Source organism: Entelurus aequoreus, linkage group LG18, assembly GCF_033978785.1.
Source record: "Entelurus aequoreus isolate RoL-2023_Sb linkage group LG18, RoL_Eaeq_v1.1, whole genome shotgun sequence".
NCBI classification, from domain to species: domain Eukaryota; kingdom Metazoa; phylum Chordata; class Actinopteri; order Syngnathiformes; family Syngnathidae; genus Entelurus; species Entelurus aequoreus.
Window position 1 is genome coordinate 5,700,666 of NC_084748.1, and position 18,345 is coordinate 5,719,010.

Consider the following 18,345-nt stretch of genomic DNA (forward strand, 5'->3'; position numbering starts at 1 on the left):
ACTCTCAACTTGTCATGTGTATAAAATACATCCCAACACAAGTGAATAACAGTCATAAAACATGTCAGAAAACTCCTAGACTAGTGTAGTAGACTACTAGAAGAAACATCTGTGCTTGGCAACAATACTTTCTACACCAAGTACTAAAAATCACATTTTATAATGGCATCAAAAACTTATGTCATATTGACCAAATACTAATTGATTTATAACCTTTATTACCTTCAATGGGAGGTTATGAAAATGGTTGCAGTTGTTTGTCAGTCAGTTAGTAAAATAACTCAAAAGGTTATGGGCAGATTTTGATGAAACTTTCAGGAAATTTAAGAAATGAGATGAGAAACAAGTTCTTCGATTTTGGGCCTGAGCCAGGATAATTTCTATTATCTTACTGCGGGGGTCGCCAACACGTCGATCGCGATCCACCAGTCGATCTTTGGAAACCTATACCGGTCGATAGAGAAAATATTAGAAAAAAACTTTTATTATTTTGACCAACAGGCACGCATTTTCACCTCTGAACACGCCCTCTGCCTCTCTCTCTTCAGCCTCACATCCCGCCGCTCTCGACACACCGGCCACACCCGCATGACCTGCACAAAAATCGTCGGGCTGCAACGATGCATTAAGGTTGACCGTTACAACGCGTCGGACATTTTCTAGAATGCAACGTCAAACAACTCTTTCCTCAACCACGACCATCATCGATCGCCTGCAACGGGAAGCTAACAGGCCAAATACAAGAGTCCGTGAACATTGCTCCAAAGTACGGTTTTTGTGACGATTAACTGTGCACACAAAACTAAACACCGCCAAGTGCAAAGGCAGTAATATGTGATCAAACAAGGCGGCAGCTAAATAAGGACTTCCCTGTTTCTCCCCTCTTTATCACACAGGGAAAACTCGCCAGGTGAACAGCTAACTGATTTTACTACTTCCGGTGCTGACGTAAGACAACCATGTGACTCGCATCCCATATGTGACCATAGGATGAACAAATAGTTAGCTACAGTTACAGTTAGCTTTTACAGCAGCGGTGCCCAAAGTGCGCCATAGGGGCCATCTGTGAGAACCTGTGACTCCTTTGTCAATGGCCCTTGGCACATTACAAAAAAAAAGGGAAAACAGCTAGAAGCACAATGAGAAAAAACAAAATGTTAACAGCTAATAATAAAAAAAACTTTGTCTTTAAAAACTAAAATATGTTATGTTAAATATATATACATACATATATATTGAATAGATTATACATATATGTATGTATATATATGCAGTAAAGGCCAAAAGTTTAGAAACCCCTAATTCAATGCATTTTCTTTATTTTCAAGACTATTACCTTGTAGATTGTCACTCAACGAGCTATTGCAAGGAATGTAGGAATTTCACCATCTACGGTCTGTAATATCATCAAAAGGTTCAGAGAATCTGGAGAAATCACTGCACGTAAGCTGCAAGACCGAGAACCAACATTGAATGCCCGTGACCTTCGGTCCCTCAGGCGGTACTGCATCAAAAAGCGACATCAGTGTGTAAAGGATATCACCACGTGGGCTCAGGAACACTTCAGAAAACCACTGTCAGTAACTACAGTTGATCGCTACATCTGTAAGTGCAAGTTAAAACTCTACCATGAAAAGCGAAAGCCATTTATCAACAACACCCAGAAACGCCGCCGGCGATGGACTGATGCAAAGTGGAAAAGTGTTCTGTGGTCTGACGAGTCCACATTTAAAATAGTTTTTGGAAACTGTGGACGTTGAGTCTTCTGGACCAAAGAGGAAACTAACCATCTGGACTGTTATAGGCGCAAAGTTCAAAAGCCAGCATCTGTGATGGTATGGGGGTGTATTAGTGCCCACAAAGATGGCTATGCTGATAGCTGCAAGCAACAACCCGTTCTCATTTGCAGATGTTTTCAACAAATCCGTGAAGGATATGTTCCCGGATTCAGAGATCGCTCACCAGTACTCAAATGGCAGAACAAAGGCTACTCAAATAGTGAAAGGTAAGTGTTATTTGTTTTTTTAAGTAAGCAGCAAGTACAGTACAGTTAGTAGAACAACTGTGTTTTCATTGCTGTGTACCAGGCCTGGGCAATTATTTTGACTCGAGGGGCCAAATTTAGAGAAAAAAATATGTCTGAGGTCCGGTATATCTATTTTTAGGAACACTAATACAAAACCTCACAATAATGTCTGATTGAATGCTAAAAAAGTTATGACAGACTGCTTAAAAAAAAACAGAATGGTATTTTCCCTTTTTTTATGAATGAGACACGCAGAATGTACATGAAAATAAAGAATGCGGGATTTACAATATTACCTATGAACGATAAAACACTGAATATTGACAACATATGCAAAAGCGCAGATTACGACTATTCAATCAATTAATCAATGTTTATTTATATAGCCCTAAATCACAAGTGTCTCAAAGGGCTGTACAAATACTTTGTATAGTTCAATGTCAATGTTTATTTATACAGCCCTAAATCACAAGTGTCTCAAAGGGCTGCACAAACCACAACAACATCCTCGGTACAGAGCCCACATACGGGCAAGGAAAAACTCACCCCAGTGGGACGTCGGTGTTCAATACTTACGGTAATTTGAAAACATCACTACACATCATAATGGCAGCTACAGTTTCCATCTTAAAGATCTAAAAAAAGATATCTAATTTTTAGGAACACTAATAAAAAACCTCACAATAAAGTCTGATTGAGTGCTAAAACGTTGTGACAGACCCCCTTAAAAAACGGAATGGAATTTTTATTTTTTTTACTGAAAGACACGCAGAATGTACATGAAAATAAAGAATGCAGGATTTACAATATTACCTATGAACGATAAAACACTGAATATTGACAACATATGCAAAAGCACAGATTCCGACCATTGAAATACTTTGTATAGTTCAATACCTACGGTAATTTGAAAACATCACTACACATCATAATGGCAGCTACAGTTTCCATCTTAAAGATCTAAAAAAATATATCAGATTTTTAGGAACACTAATACAAAACCTCACAATAAAGTCTGATTGAGTGCTAAAACGTTATGACAGACCCCTTAAAAAGCGGAATGGAATTTTAATTTTTTTTTACTGAATGAGACACCCAGAAAGTACATGAAAATAAATAATGTGGGATTTAGAACATTAAAGGCCTACTGAAATGAGATTTTCTTATTTAAACGGGGATAGCAGATCCATTCTATGTGTCATACTTGATCATTTCGCGATATTGCCATATTTTTGCTGAAAGGATTTAGTAGAGAACATCGACGATAAAGTTCGCAACTTTTGGTCGCTGATAAAAAAGCCTTGCCTGTACCGGAAGTAGCGTGACGTCACAGGTTGTGGAGCTCCTCACATCTGCACATTGTTTACAATCATGGCCACCAGCAGCGAGAGCGATTCGGACCGAGAAAGCGACGATTTCCCCATTAATTTGAGCGAGGATGAAAGATTTGTGGATGAGGAAAGGGAGAGTGAAGGACTAGAGGGCAGTGGGAGCGATTCAGATAGGGAAGATGCTGTGAGAGGCGGGTGGGACCTGATATTCAGCTGGGGATGACTAAAACCGTAAATAAACACAAGACATATATATACTCTATTAGCCACAACACAACCAGGCTTATATTTAATATGCCACAAATTAATCCCGCATAACAAACACCTCCCCCCTCCCATCCATATAACCCACCAATACAAATCAAACACCCGCACAACACACTCAATCCCACAACCCAAAGTACCGTTCACCTCCGCAAAGTTCAAGCGGCACGCACATACGGGCAAGCTATCAAATGTTTGGAAGCCGCAGCTGCGTACTCACAGTACCGCGTATCCAACTCAAAGTCCTCCTGGTAAGAGTCTCTGTTGTCCCATCTCCACAGGCCAATGGTAAAGCTTGACTGTCATCGTTTGGGAATGTAAACAATGAAACACCGGCTACGATGTAGCCGCTACGTGTTTGTGTTGCTGCAGCCGGCCGCTAATACACCGCTTCCCACCTACAGCTTTCTTCTTCGCTATCTCCATTGTTCATTAAACAAATTGCAAAAGATTCACCAACACAGATGTCCAGAATACTGTGGAATTTTGCGATGAAAACAGACGACTTAATAGCTGGCCACAATGGTGTCCCAATATGTCCGCTACAATCCGTGACGTCACGCGCAAACGTCATCATACCGAGACGTTTTCAGCAGGATATTTCGTGGTAAAATTTAAAATTGCACTTTACTAATCTAACCCTGCCGTATTGGCATGTGTTGCAATGTTAAGATTTCATCATTGATATATAAACTATCAGACTGCGTGGTCGCTAGTAGTGGCTTTCAGTAGGCCTTTAACTATGAACGATAAAACACTGAATATTGACAACATATTTTACAATCAAGCAAAACACAACAAAAATGCAACAAACACAGCAAAATATGAACGCGAAGGGTAAAATCGATCTTAAATATCGAAAAAAAAATGGGGCGGGGGGAATGTCCTGTGGGCCAGATTGAAAAGCTTAAAGGCCTACTGAAATGAATTTTTTTTATTTAAACAGGGATAGCAGATCTATTCTATGTGTCATACTTGATCATTTCGCGATATTGCCATATTTTTGCTGAAAGGATTTAGTATAAAACAACGACGATAAAGATCGCAACTTTTGGTATCTGATAAAAAAAAAAGGCTTGCCCCTACTGGAAGTAGCGTGACTTAGTCAATTGAACATATCTGCAAAGTTCCCTATTGTTTACAATGATGGCCGCCAGAAGTGAGAGAGATTCGGACCGAGAAAGCGACGATTTCCCCATTAATTTGAGCGAGGATGAAAGATTTGTGGATGAGGAAAATGCAAGTGAAGGACTAGTGGGGAGTGGAAGCGATTCAGATAGGGAAGATGCTGTGAGAGCCGGGGGTGACCTGATATTCAGCTGGGAATGACTACAACAGTAAATAAACACAAGACATATATATATACTCTATTAGCCACAACACAACCAGGCTTATATTTAATATGCCACAAATTAATCCTGCATAAAAACACCTGCATGTTTGTTATGCTAGCTCCTAGCTACTAGCTCGAGCTAGTTATAGCTCGAGCGGGTTATATGGACGGGATCCCGTATATATAACCCGCCAATACAATTCAAACACCTGCACAACACACACACTCACTCAGCCCAAAGAACCGGTCACCTAACCCAAGGTTCATAAAGCTTATATATTTAACCAAAGTTACGTACGTGATACGCACGTACGGTCAAGCAATCAAATGTTTGGAAGCGCAAGGGTGGGACCTGATATTCAGCTGGGAATGACTACAACAGTAAATAAACACAAGACATATATATACTCTATTAGCCACAACACAACCAGGCTTATATTTAATATGCCACAAATTAATCTCGCATAACAAACACCTACGTGTTTGTTATGCTAGCTCCTAGCTCCTAGCTACTAGCTCGAGCTAGTTATAGCAAGCGATCAAATGTTTGGAAGCGCAGCTACGTACTCACGGTATCGCGTCTGTGTATCCAAAACAAAGTCCTCCTGGTTAGAGTCTCTGTTGTCCGAGTTCTTCGATGTTGACTGCATCTTTCGGGAATGTAAACAAACACCGGCTGTGTTGTGTTGCTGACTTCCCTCGCAAAATATCCGCTTCGCACCGACAACTTTCTTCTTTGCTTGCTCAGCTTCTTTCTCCATAATGCGATGAACAAATTGCCACAGATTCACCAACACAGATGTCCAGAATACTGTGGAATAATGAGATGAAAACAGAGCTATTTCGTATTGGCTTCAATGGGGAAGCCATACCTCTGTTAAACTGGCTACGTCACGCGCATACGTCATCATACCGAGACGTTATCAAGCGGAAGTGTGGCGGGAAATTTAAAATTGCACTTCATAAGTTAACCCGGCCGTATTGGCATGTGTTGCAATGTTAAGATTTCATCATTGATATATAAACTATCAGACTGCGTGGTCGGTAGTAGTGGGTTTCAGTAGGCCTTTAACGGGCCGCATGTGGCCCCTGGGCCTTACTTTTACAGCCCTTTGAGACACTTGTGATTTAGGGCTCTATAAATAAACATTGATTGATTGATTGACTTTGCCCAGATCTGCTGTGTACTGTACTATATATATATATAAGAAATAGTTGAATTTCAGTGAATTCTAGCTATAAATATACTCCTCCCCCCTTAACCCCGACCCCCGGCCCCGCCCACACCAATCTCCCGAATTCGGAGGTCTCAAGGTTGGCAAGTATGGGTGTGTCTCAGAATTTTAGAAAAAAATGTGCCTTGGCTCAGAAAAGGTTGAAAAACATTGTTCTAGAGTCCAGCAGTGAAAACAGTCCTTGGTGGGGGTGGGCGGAGTCTCTTCCGATTTTCTGAGCCCTGGTCAGGCAGCGGCTTTTTTTCGCCATCTCCCGGATAGGAGGAAGAGGAGTCCTGATGATCATGCAAAATCATTTGCAAATGTCATAACAAGCATTATAACAATAGTCTTTGTCTTCATGAGCATGTTTTTTTCCCCTCAACATTGTGTGGGCGTTTACAGGTGTTCCTGAACCTTCTGTGTGTGTGTGTAGTTGTCCTACTTCTAGACAGCAGTGAGCATGCGTGTGTTTCTTTGAGACACTGCCTTAGGAGAGCTCTGCGTGATTTTTTTTTTCTTTCTTCCTCCCCACTGCCTGCAAACATCACATCCATCTCCGAGCCCGTGGAGTGTGTGCGTGTTGTCGTGCGTGTGTTTGTTTGCAGCGCTCACCCAGCAGCTCGGAGGAGCGTCCGACTGACGGCTTCCTCCTGCCCGCATCGTCCGCAGCAGACAAGTGTCAGCGCGCCTCGCAGGTACGCAGTGAACATTCCGACATCGTGCGTGTAAAATGTGACACGCAGCCTAGTTAGCTCGGCGTGCTAACTTCCTGCCCCCCCCCCACCCCCAACCCCCGGACATGTTAGCCTAGGCTAGCGCTTAGCATCGAGCTAGCTTAGCACGGATGGCTGCTTCTACGCGAAGCTACACGCTCTGCCAGGTGATTTTTGTTTTTGTATGTTCAAGTCTGCTCTTAAGTCCACATAAACGTGTGTCGTGCTGGGCGCCGTCGTTGTTATTTGGCGCTCATTTTCTGTGCGGGAGTCGAGTGGCTAATGTCAACAGCTAGCTAGGTGCTAGCTCGTTTTAGCACGTCACGGCTGCGAGCTAACGTCACTCGCTGGGTCAAAAAGATTTTTCTAAAAGTGTCAAAATGCTCACCACATGGCGGAGTTATCTCAGCTTTCTCAAAGGGTCGCATTTTTATTTTTATTTTTTTTTGCCCACCTTGTGTCCGCCGAGACTTACCATTAAGTAAAAATGACCCCAAAGTTGTTGTTTTTTTTGCCCACCTTGTGTCCGCCTAGACTTACACTACCGTTCAAAAGTTTGGGGTCACCCAAACAATTTTGTGGAATAGCCTTCATTTCTAAGAACAAGAATAGACTGTCGAGTTTCAGATGAAAGTTCTCTTTTTCTGGCCATTTTGAGCGTTTAATTGACCCCACAAATGTGATGCTCCAGAAACTCAATCTGCTCAAAGGAAGGTCAGTTTTGTAGCTTCTGTAACGAGCTAAACTGTTTTCAGATGTGTGAACATGATTGCACAAGGGGTTTCTAATCATCAATTAGCCTTCTGAGCCAATGAGCAAACACATTGTACCATTCAAACACTGGAGTGATAGTTGCTGGAAATGGGCCTCTATACACCTATGTAGATATTGCACCAAAAAGCAGACATTTGCAGCTAGAATAGTCATTTACCACATTAGCAATGTATAGAGTGTATTTCTTTAAAGTTAAGACTAGTTTAAGGTTATCTTCATTGAAAAGTACAGTGCTTTTCCTTCAAAAATAAGGACATTTCAATGTGACCCCAAACTTTTGAACGGTAGTGTACATTAAGTAAAAATGACCCCAAAGTTTTTTTTATTTTTTTGAAATTTTATAAACCTTTATTTATAAATTGCCACATTTACAAACAATTGAGAAATAATTATATTCAAAATAAGTACAAAAACAGCGCCAGGGGGTTGTAAACTCAATATCTATCCATCATCCATTTTCTACCGCTTGTCCCTTTCGGGGTCACGAAAGGGACCCCGCTGCATTCGGGCGGAAGGTGGCGTACACCCTGGACAAGTTGCCATCTCATCGCAGGCCGAGACTTACCATTAAGTAAAAATGACCCCAAAGTTGTTGGTTTTTTTGCCCACCTTGTGTCCGCTAAGACCATTAGGTAAAAATGACCCCAAAGTTTTTTTTTTTGTGTTTTTTTTTTCCCACCATTAAGTAAAAATGACCCCAAAGTTGTTGTTTTTTTGCCCACCTTGTGTCCGCCGAGACTTACCATTAAGTAAAAATGACCCCAAAGTTTTTTTGTTTTGTTTTTTTGCCCACCATGTGTCCGCCAAGACTTACCATTAAGTAAAAATGACCCCAAAGTTTTTTTTATTTTTATTTTTTTTGCCCACCTTGTGTCCGCCAAGACTTACATTAAGTAAAAATGACCCCAAAGTTTTTTTTATTTTTTTTAAATTTTATAAACCTTTATTTATAAATTGCCACATTTACAAACAATTGAGAAATAATTATATTCAAAATAAGTACAAAAACAGCGCCAGGGGGTTGTAAACTCAATATCCATCCATCATCCATTTTCTACCGCTTGTCCTGCATTCGGGCGGAAGGCGGGGTACACCCTGGACAAGTCGCCACCTCATCGCAGGCCGAGACTTACCATTAAGTAAAAATGACCCCAAAGTTGTTGGTTTTTTTGCCCACCTTGTGTCCGCCAAGACCATTAAGTAAAAATGACCCCAAAGTTGTTTTTTTTGTATTTTTTTTTTCAGTCAATCAATCAATGTTTATTTATATAGCCCTAAATCACAAAAGTCTCAAAGGGCTGCACAAGCCACAACGACATCCTCGGCACAGAGCCCACACAAGGGACGTCGATGTGAATGACTATGAGAAACCTTGGAGAGGACCGCATATGTGGGTAACCCCCCCTCCTAAGTACAGTCCCTATTGGATCCACATAACAGTGAGAGTCCAGTCCATAGTGGGGCCAGCAGGAGACCATCCCGAGTTTTTTTTTGCCCACCTTGTGTCCGCCGAGACTTACCATTAAGTAAAAATGACCCCAAAGTTTGTTTTATTTCCCACCTTGTGTCCGCCAAGACTTACTATTAAGAAAAAATGACCTCAAAGTTTTTTTTGTTTTTTTTTTGCCCACCTTGTGTCCGCCTAGACCAGGGGTCGGGAACCTTTTTGGCTGAGAGAGCCATGAAAGCCAAATATTTTAAAACGTATTTCCGTGAGAGCCATATAATATTTTTTTTTTAACACTGAATACAACTAAATGCGTGCATTTTTAAGTAAGACCAACATTTTTAGAGTATAATAAGTCTCTCATTCTTTTTAATAACATTGTTATTCTGAAGCTAATCAATAATAAATAAAATACTTCTTACCGTTAATGCGACTTCTTGAACAGGTGCGGTAGAAAACTGATGGATGGATTAAAATGCATGAGAATGTTTTATATTTTGAACGTTATTTTTAACACTGTGATTACCAGCGGAATTATTCAGTACTTATCCTGTTAAGTAATGTCAGCTAAGATTTATCTGAGAGCCAGATCTGGCTCTAGAGCCATAGGTTCCCTACCCCTGGCCTAGACTTACCATTAAATAAGAATGACCCCAAAGTTTTTAGTTTTTTTTTGCCCACATTGTGTCCGCCGAGACTTACCATTAAGTAAAAATGACCCCAAAGTTTTTTGGTTTTTTTTGCCCACCTTGTGTCCGCCTAGACTTACCATTAAGTAAAAATGACCCCAAAGGTTTTTTTATTTTTTATTTTTTTTGCCCACCTTGTGTCCGCCAAGACTTACCATTAAGTAAAAATGACCCCAAAGTTTTATTTATTTATTTATTTATTTTTTGCCCATCTTGTGTCCGCCGAGACTTACTATTAAGTAAAAATTACCCCAAAGTTTTTTTGTTTTTTTTTTGCCCACCTTGTGTCCGCCTAGACTTACCATTAAGTAAAAATGACCCCAAAGGTTTTTTTATTTTTATTTTTTTTGCCCACCTTGTGTCCGCCAAGACTTACCATTAAGTAAAAATGACCCCAAAGTTTTATTTATTTATTTATTTATTTTTTGCCCACCTTGTGTCCGCCGAGACTTACTATTAAGTAAAAATTACCCCAAAGTTTTTTTTGTTTTTTTTTGCCCACCTTGTGTCCGCCGAGACTTACCATTGAGTAAAAATTACCCCAAAGTTGTTGTTTTTTTTGCCCACCTTGTGTCTGCCGAGACTATCCATCCATCCATCCATCATCCATCCATTTTCGAGACTTACCATTAAGTAAAAATGACCCCAAATTTTTTTTGTTTTTTTTTGCCCACCTTGTGTCAGCCGAGACTTACCATTAAGTAAAAATGACCCCAAAGTTTTTTTTTTGTTTTTTTTTCTTGCCCACTGTGTGTCTGCCGAGACTATCCATCCATCCATCCATCCATCCATCCATTTTCGAGACTTACCGGTACCATTAAGTAAAAATGACACCAAAGTTTTTTTTTTTTTTTTTTTTGCCCACCTTGTGTCCGCCGAGACTTATTATTAAGTAAAAATTACCCCAAAGTTTTGTTTTTTTGCCCACCTTGTGTCTGCCGAGACTTACCATTAAGTAAGAATTACCCCAAAGTTTTTTGGGTTTTTTTGCCCACCTTGTTTTCTGCCGAGACTTACCATTAAGTAAAAATGACCCGTTTTTTTTTTTAATTTATTTTTTTATTTTTTTGCCCACCTTGTGTCCGCCGAGACTTACCATTAGGTAAAAATGACCCCAAAGTTTTTTTTTTGTTTTTTTTTGTCCACCTTGTGTCCGCCGAGACTTATTTTTAAGTAAAAATGACCCGTTTAAAAAAAAAAAAAATTTTTTTTTTCCCCCACCTTGTGTCCGCCGAGACTTACCATCTATCCATCCATCCATTTTCGAGACTTACCATTAAGTAAAAATGACCCCAAAGTTTATTTATTCTTAATATTTTTTTGCCCACCTAGTTTCCGCCGAGACTTACCATTAAATAAAAATGACCCCAAAGTTTTTGTTTTTTTTGCGGCACCTGGCACTGTACAGTTCATCTAGGGAGGGGAGAGAGCAGCCAGTGATCTTCATGGCAGTTTTTATGACCCTCTGAATTGAGTTTCTCTCTGCCGCCGTGCAGCTGGCATACCATACACACATGTTGTGAAGTGTCACTGCTCCGTTCGCCACTAAAAGACCGTATCTGTCTTTTTTTTCAGTGAATTCCGGCAACTTCGACCATCCCGCTCAGAACGGCGGCGGCGGCTCTCCTCGCTCTCCACCCGCTGCAGTTTGACGGGCGTCGTCAGCCCCATGACTCTCTGAGGGGACACGGCCCCACCGTGGCCCATGCGCTCTACCCTTTTCCCTCCCTGTCCGCCTCGCCCCTCAAGCTGACGCAAAACCCCAGACACCTCCCTCCCCTCCCCCACCCCCACCCCCACCCCGTCCCCAGCGACTCGCCGCCGCCGGCCATGGCGCCCGGCACGGAGACGGTGCACTACATCCACCTGCACAACTCCAGCCAGTCAGTGCTGGAGGCCCTGCGCACGCAGCGGCGCGAGGGCCTCTTCTGCGACGTGACCGTGCGCATACATGATGCCTCGCTGCGGGCGCACGCCTGCGTCCTGGCGGCCGGCAGCCCTTTCTTCCAGGACAAGCTGCTGCTGGGCCACTCGGAGATCTCGGTGCCGCCGCTGGTGCCAGCGGAGACCGTGAAGCAGCTGGTGGACTTCATGTACAGCGGATCGCTGGTCGTGCTGCAGTCACAGGCGCTCTGCATCCTGACCGCCGCCAGCATCCTGCAGATCAAGACCGTCATCGACGAGTGCACTCAGATCATCTCGCAGAGGAAGGCGGCGGCGGGGGCGGCGAGTGCAGCTGCTGCCGCTGCTGCTGCTGCTGCGGCGGCGGCAGCTGCAGCCACAGGAGGGGGGATGCTTGGAGGAGTGCTCCCCAAACAAGAGGAGCGTGGCGGGGGCAAAGGAAGGGAAAGCAGTGGCAGCTGTTCAGGCGGAGGCGGCATGAGCGGGGGCTACCCAAACTTCTCTAACTTCATGGTGGACTGCGCAGCGGCCTTGGGCGGCAACATCAGTGTCAGCGAGAGCGGGCCCGGCCCGATGGAGCAAGCCAACAATCTAATGGAGCTGGGAGACATGGGCCCCGGGCCCCTGTGTGACGGCGACGGGCTGGGACCGGGAGCGGGGTCCATCCTGATGAAGCAGAGCCCCAGCTGCACTCAGGACGTCCGCTACAAGCTCCGGGATCTGTTGGCGCAGACGGCCAACGGCGCCGCCAGCACCGGCAGCCTCTCGGCGAGCTGCAGCTCCGGCGTGGGCAGCGTGGACAGCATCGGCAGGGACAGCCTGCGCGGCAACGCCACCGACCTCTCCGACGAGCTGGTGGGGATGGAGCGCTTCAGCGAGGAGGAGGACTTGGACGCCAGAGAGCGAGGGAGAGACGGCGGCGACCGAGACAGGGGGGCGAGCCACAGCCGCAAGCAGAGGCAGCCGCTTAGACTCCAGGTGGGAGGGGTGGATATGGAGATGAGTTGCCATGGTTACAGCTTTCAGAGCTGCATTGGTTTGCTTGTCTTTGCTTTTTGCACTGCATTGGCGTGCATGACTAACATGTCGGCACGCAATCACACAGAAGCTTCCTTACGCTCTGAAACCCTATGGACGCCTGCATGTTCGCTGTACGTCGATAAGCGTGTCGAAAAAGCTTCTCAAACACGCCGCCTATATTCTGCCGCCGTGTCGCCCGCTTTTGATCCCATCCCGCTGTTAAGACTGAGCCCTGTCGTCCCCTAGGTGCTGGGAGGAGGCGAAGGCGTGGTGGTGAAAGATGAAGGCGTTCAGGATGCCGACGGGACGGCCTTTGCCTTGGAGGACGGGAGACGGGACGGAGAGCAGGGCGGCCCCCAGGGACACATGGCGGGCTTCGGACAGGTGAGGTTATGATGGAAAAAGTGTGATGCCTTCGCATTTGATGAAAGATCATTTCATGTGAAAATATTGTCAGAAATAAGAGAAACATGTTGGAGAATCCTGTAGAGAGAATACAATTTACTAGGGGTGTAACGGTACACAAAAATTTGGGTTCGGTACGTACCTCGGTTTAGAGGTCACGGTCCGGTTCATTTTCGGTACAGTAAGAAAACAACAAAATATACATTTTTGGGTTATTTATTTACCAAATTTGCAAAATCTTCCACCAAAAATATTGTTCTTAGTGGAATATTTGATGTGAAGTAATCGGAACCTTGGATAGGTCAATAATTCATAATAACATTGATTTTGATTCAATATTATGTTTTGAGCAATGACAGTTTGAAAGAAAAAAAAACAGCTTTGTTTTATTAGGCAACATTGCAACTTTTTCTAAATTACATTTAACCTTTAAGCTTTTTTATTTCACTTTTGTTATGTTTTTGTTTATTTTAATAGTATTTTTAGAATGTGCCGTGGGCCTTTTTAAAACATTAGCTGTGGGCCGCAAATGGCCTCCGGGGAACACTTTTGACACCCTTGCAATAGATAATAAAAAATTACATGTGATAAATCTATGGATAAAAAGCAGAGCCTGGCGACGCATGCGCGTTTATCATAACTCTCTCTCTCTCGCTCTCTCTGTCTCTGCCCCTCCCTCACCAATGCTGCTGTTTGTTTTGTTTTTAACCCCTTCTTAACCCTGAACGTACATTGAAAATACACGCAACCCTAACTCAAAATGCCGGACATTTGAGGCATTTAAGAAACTCCGCCCTGACAGCTCCGCAAAAGAGGACATGTCCGGTGAAAAGAGGACGTATGGTCAGTCTATCCTAGCCCGTTAGCTGCTAGCATGCCGTGTGTTGGGCCTCGGTGTGCATTGTTTACACAACACGCGTTACGCTACTTAATATGTCCGTGTGGAAACTTGTTCGGTACACCTCCGAACCGGAACCCCCGTACCGAAACGGTTCAATACAAATACACATACCGTTACACCCCTACAATTTAATGATCATTGTTTTACCCAATTATTCAAATATTGCTGACTCCTTTTAAAAGCTCGCAATCATACTCTAAATATAGATAGATGTGCACTGTGCATTATTTTGTAAATACAGGGTTTTCCCTACATGTAATCGATCTGCCACGGCAAAATAAAAGTCGCCACACCTTTTAAAAATTAATGAAAACATTGGATTATTTTTTTCAAGACAGCAGGCGTTCTTCAGGGCTGACTCAGTGCTCGAGTGCTGAAAATAGCCTTGCCAAAGGTAAAGGGCTGTTCAGTATTCTGTACTGACGATACTGAAAAGCAGGTATTGGGGTACTTTTTGTGTGTTGGTATTTTATGGACAGAATTTCTAGGCACAGTCAAGGCGTTGAGGGGATCCGGTTTGGTGGCTGCAGGATTAGGTGTCTGCTTTTTGCAGATGATGTGGTCCAGATGGCTTCATCTGGCCAGGATCTTCAGCTCTCACTGGATCGGTTCACAGCCGAGTGTGAAGCGACTGGGATGAGAATCAGCACCTCCAAGTCTGAGTCCATGGTTCTCGCCCGGAAAAGGGTGGACTGCCATCTCCGGGTTGGGGAGGAGATCTTGCCCCCAAGTGGAGGAGTTCAAGTACCTCGGAGTCTTGTTCACGAGTGAGGGAAGAGTGGATCGTGAGATCGACAGGCGGATCGGTGCGGCGTCTTCAGTAATGCGGACGCTGTATCGATCCGTTGTGGTGAAGAAGGAGCTGAGCCGGAAGGCAAAGCTCTCAATTTACCGGTCGATCTACGTTCCCATCCTCACCTATGGTCATGAGCTTTGGGTTATGACCGAAAGGACAAGATCACGGGTACAAGCGGCCGAAATGCATTTCCTCTGCCGGGTGGCGGGGCTCTCCCTTAGAGATAGGGTGAGAAGCTTTGTCATCTGGGGGGAGCTCAAAGTAAAGCTGCTGCTCCTCCACATCGAGAGGAGCCAGATGAGGTGGTTCGGGCATCTGGTCAAGATGCCACCCGAACGCCTCCCTAGGGAGGTGTTTGGGGCACGTCCAACCGGTAGGAGGCCACAGGGAAGACCCAGGACACGTTGGGAAGACTATGTCTCCCGGCTGGCCTGGAAACACCTCGGGATCCCCCGGGAAGAGCTGGAGGAAGTGGCTGGGGAGAGGGAAGTCTGAGCTTCCCTGCTTAGGCTGCTGCCCCCGCGACCCGACCTCGGATAAGTGGATGAAAATGGATGGATGGTATCAACTTAGTGTCGAAGTATGGATAGTTTTGACGGCCCAATTTTGAGTACATTTTAACATGTTTCCCAGTGTAAACGTCGTCATGCAAACACATGACTAAGTACAAGTACTGTACACACGTGCACTAATTGAGACACAGCAAATGTGTAGACCGGATCCAAATGTGTCCCTTCAAAGAATCCTCACGTTGGACTAGGAGAGGATTGGGGAACCTGTTGGACGGTGCGGTCGAGGCTCGAGACAAACATGACCCCTCCGAAGCCTCAAACATGCTGCCAAGCCTTTTGGAATCAACACCTTGGGAACATTAAACTGTGAGTGCTTGATTCTCCCTCAAGCACCAGATAAGGACGCGCAAACAGGATTGTGGTCATGAACGGCTTTGGAGCCTGACTGTCATGTGACAAAAACACATTGAAAGCAACAAGAAAAGCCTGGGGGCAAAGACAAAACATTAAAGAAAGAACCTGTATGACCAGGAACAGTGTTGATGCTCAAGGGCAGCTCCTTCCCAGCCGCCATGTCAACACGCTACTCCAAATTGAAGAAGTCCTTATGTTGTTTTTCTTCATCAATTTTTACACATCAGAGGGGGTACCTTTTACATTTGAACTCAGACGGCGCTAGGGGTGTAACGATACGTGTATTTGTATTGAACTGTTTCAGTTCGGAGGTGTACCGAACGAGTTTCCACACGGACATATTAAGTAGCGTAACGCATGTTGTGTAAACAATGCATACCGAGGCACAACACACTACATGCTAGCAGCTAACGGGCTAGGATAAACTGACCATACGTCCTCTTTCCACCGGACATGTCCTCTTTTGCGGAGCTGTCAGGGCGGAGTTTCTTAAATGCCTCAAATGTCGGGCATTTTGAGTTAGGGTTGCGTGTATTTTCAATGTACGTTCAGGGTTAAGAAGGGGTTAAAATCAAAACAAATTGTGCGCGCAGCAGCATTGGTGAGGGAGGGGCAGAGACCGAGAGAGTTATGATAAACGCGCATGCGTCGCCAGGCTCTGCTTTTTATCCATAGATTTATCACATTTAATTTTTTATTATCTATAGCAGGGGTGTCAAAAGTGTGCCATTTGCGGCCCACAGTTAATGTTTTAAAGGCCCACGGCACATTCTAAAAACACTATTAAAATAAACAAAAACATAACAAAAGTGAAATAAAATATCTTAAAGGTGAAATGTAATTTAGAAAAAGTTGCAATATTGACTAATAAAACAAAGCTGGTTTTTTTTTCTTTCAAACTGTCTTTGCTCAAAACATAATATTGAATCAAAATCAATGTTATTATGAATTATTGACCTATCCAAGGTTCCGATTACTTCACATCAAATATTCCACTAAGAAAAATATTTTTGCTGGAAGATTTTCCAAATTTGGTAAATAAATAACCCAAAAATGTATATTTTGTTGTTTTCTTACTGTACCGAAAATGAACCGAACCGTGACCTCTAAACCGAGGTACGTACAAAACCGAAATTTTTGTGTACCGTTACACCCCTACCATTTAGTGGTCAATTGTACGGAAAATGTACTGTACTGTGCAATCTACTAATAAAAGTTTCAATCAATCAATGTACTTACCAAAAAAAGGTGAAATAATTGAAAACATGTCTTACATTCTAGTTTCTTTAAAATAGCCACTCTCTGCATTCTCTCGATGAGCTTCGAGCACACCTGTGAAGTGAAAACCATTTTAGGTGACTACCTCTTGAAGCTCATCGAGAGAATGCAGAGAGTGTGCAAAACAGTAATCAGAGCAAAGGGTGGGTATTTTGAAGAAACTAGAATACAAAACATGTTTTCAGGGATTTCACCTTGTTTTGTTAAGTACTTAACTCCACAGGCCCTGCGATGAGGTGGAGACTTGTCCAGGGTTAACACCGCCTTCCGCCCGAATGCAGCTGAGATAGGCTCCAGCACCCCCTGCTACCCCAAAAGGGACAAGCGGTAGAAAATGGATGGATGGATGGACATAACTCCACATGTGTTCAGTCATAGTTTTGATGTGACAATCTACAATGTAAATAGTCATGAAAATAAAGAGAATGCATTGAATGAGGAGGTGTGTCCAAACTTTTGGCCTATACTGTATATACCACCACCACTATATACCTGTATATTGTTTCTTTACATGTAGTGCCAAATTTACCAAGAAAAAGTGCAAATTTCGGTACCCTTCCCTGCTTAAAGCGATTATGTTTCTTGAAGCTCCACTCACATGAGCGGTCACTGAAGACGATACTGGAATTTCTAGGGCGCACAGGATGAAATTGACAGCTCCGTGCCGCCAGACGCGCGTGACAGCATCATCAGGCGCTTCTCACGACTTGTAAATGACACCTGATGCTTTCGGCAGCAATGTCGCCCGACTGGTCCGACCGCGGCGCCTCTCCAACGTGTGGAAATTGCATATGTTAGAAATGAGGGTTGTGGTCCGTCCTCACCGGTTTCCTGCTAATTAAAGGAAGCCTGCATGACATGTTTTTAGTGTGTTGAGTTGTGCTGCAAGGTTTCAGACGAGGCAACAAAGTGCTGCGCTCATGGAGGTAAGCGTCCAGGGGGTCTCTGCTTCTCACGCCGGACAGGACGCCCGGGAGCAAACAGGACCTTGAATACGGACTTTGTGTCTTGCAGGACTTCTACGACGACCAAGGAGTGTTCACCGAGAGTTTCTGGCCGCAGAGCGAGCCTCCTCAGGCCATGGCCTTTAACCCCAGAGGACGGGGCAACAAGCCTCTGACTCCGCCCCCGACCTCGCAGTCCATCAACAACCAGGTCTGTGTTTTTAACCACTACATACCTTTCAAGTCACTTCAACTGCCGTACCCAAAAATAAGTGAAGCCCTGAATAGTAAGATGAAACAAGAGCAGATTACATGAACTGTTTGTCTCTGTGCCTCCACCGGTACAAAAAAAGTATTTATAAAGACTTTCATTTCGTTC

At 43.9% G+C, this 18,345-nt stretch overlaps 1 protein-coding gene across 2 annotated transcripts in view; it reads left to right on the forward strand.

Annotated features, from left to right (window-relative positions):
• The first annotated feature begins 6,569 nt into the window (after positions 1-6,569).
• Positions 6,570-18,345, forward strand: part of LOC133633725 (zinc finger and BTB domain-containing protein 45-like) — an 18,947-nt gene continuing 7,171 nt past the window's right edge. Inside the window, exons 1-4 of one of the 2 annotated variants that reach the window (XM_062026378.1) lie at positions 6,570-6,866; positions 11,370-12,674; positions 12,963-13,100; positions 18,037-18,177. In XM_062026378.1, coding sequence (XP_061882362.1) covers positions 11,625-12,674; positions 12,963-13,100; positions 18,037-18,177 — 1,329 coding nt within the window. In that variant the 5' untranslated portion in view covers positions 6,570-6,866; positions 11,370-11,624. Of the gene's footprint in view, positions 6,867-6,914; positions 7,052-11,369; positions 12,675-12,962; positions 13,101-18,036; positions 18,178-18,345 lie in introns of those variants that run through there. The other variant, XM_062026379.1, reaches the window with a different exon arrangement.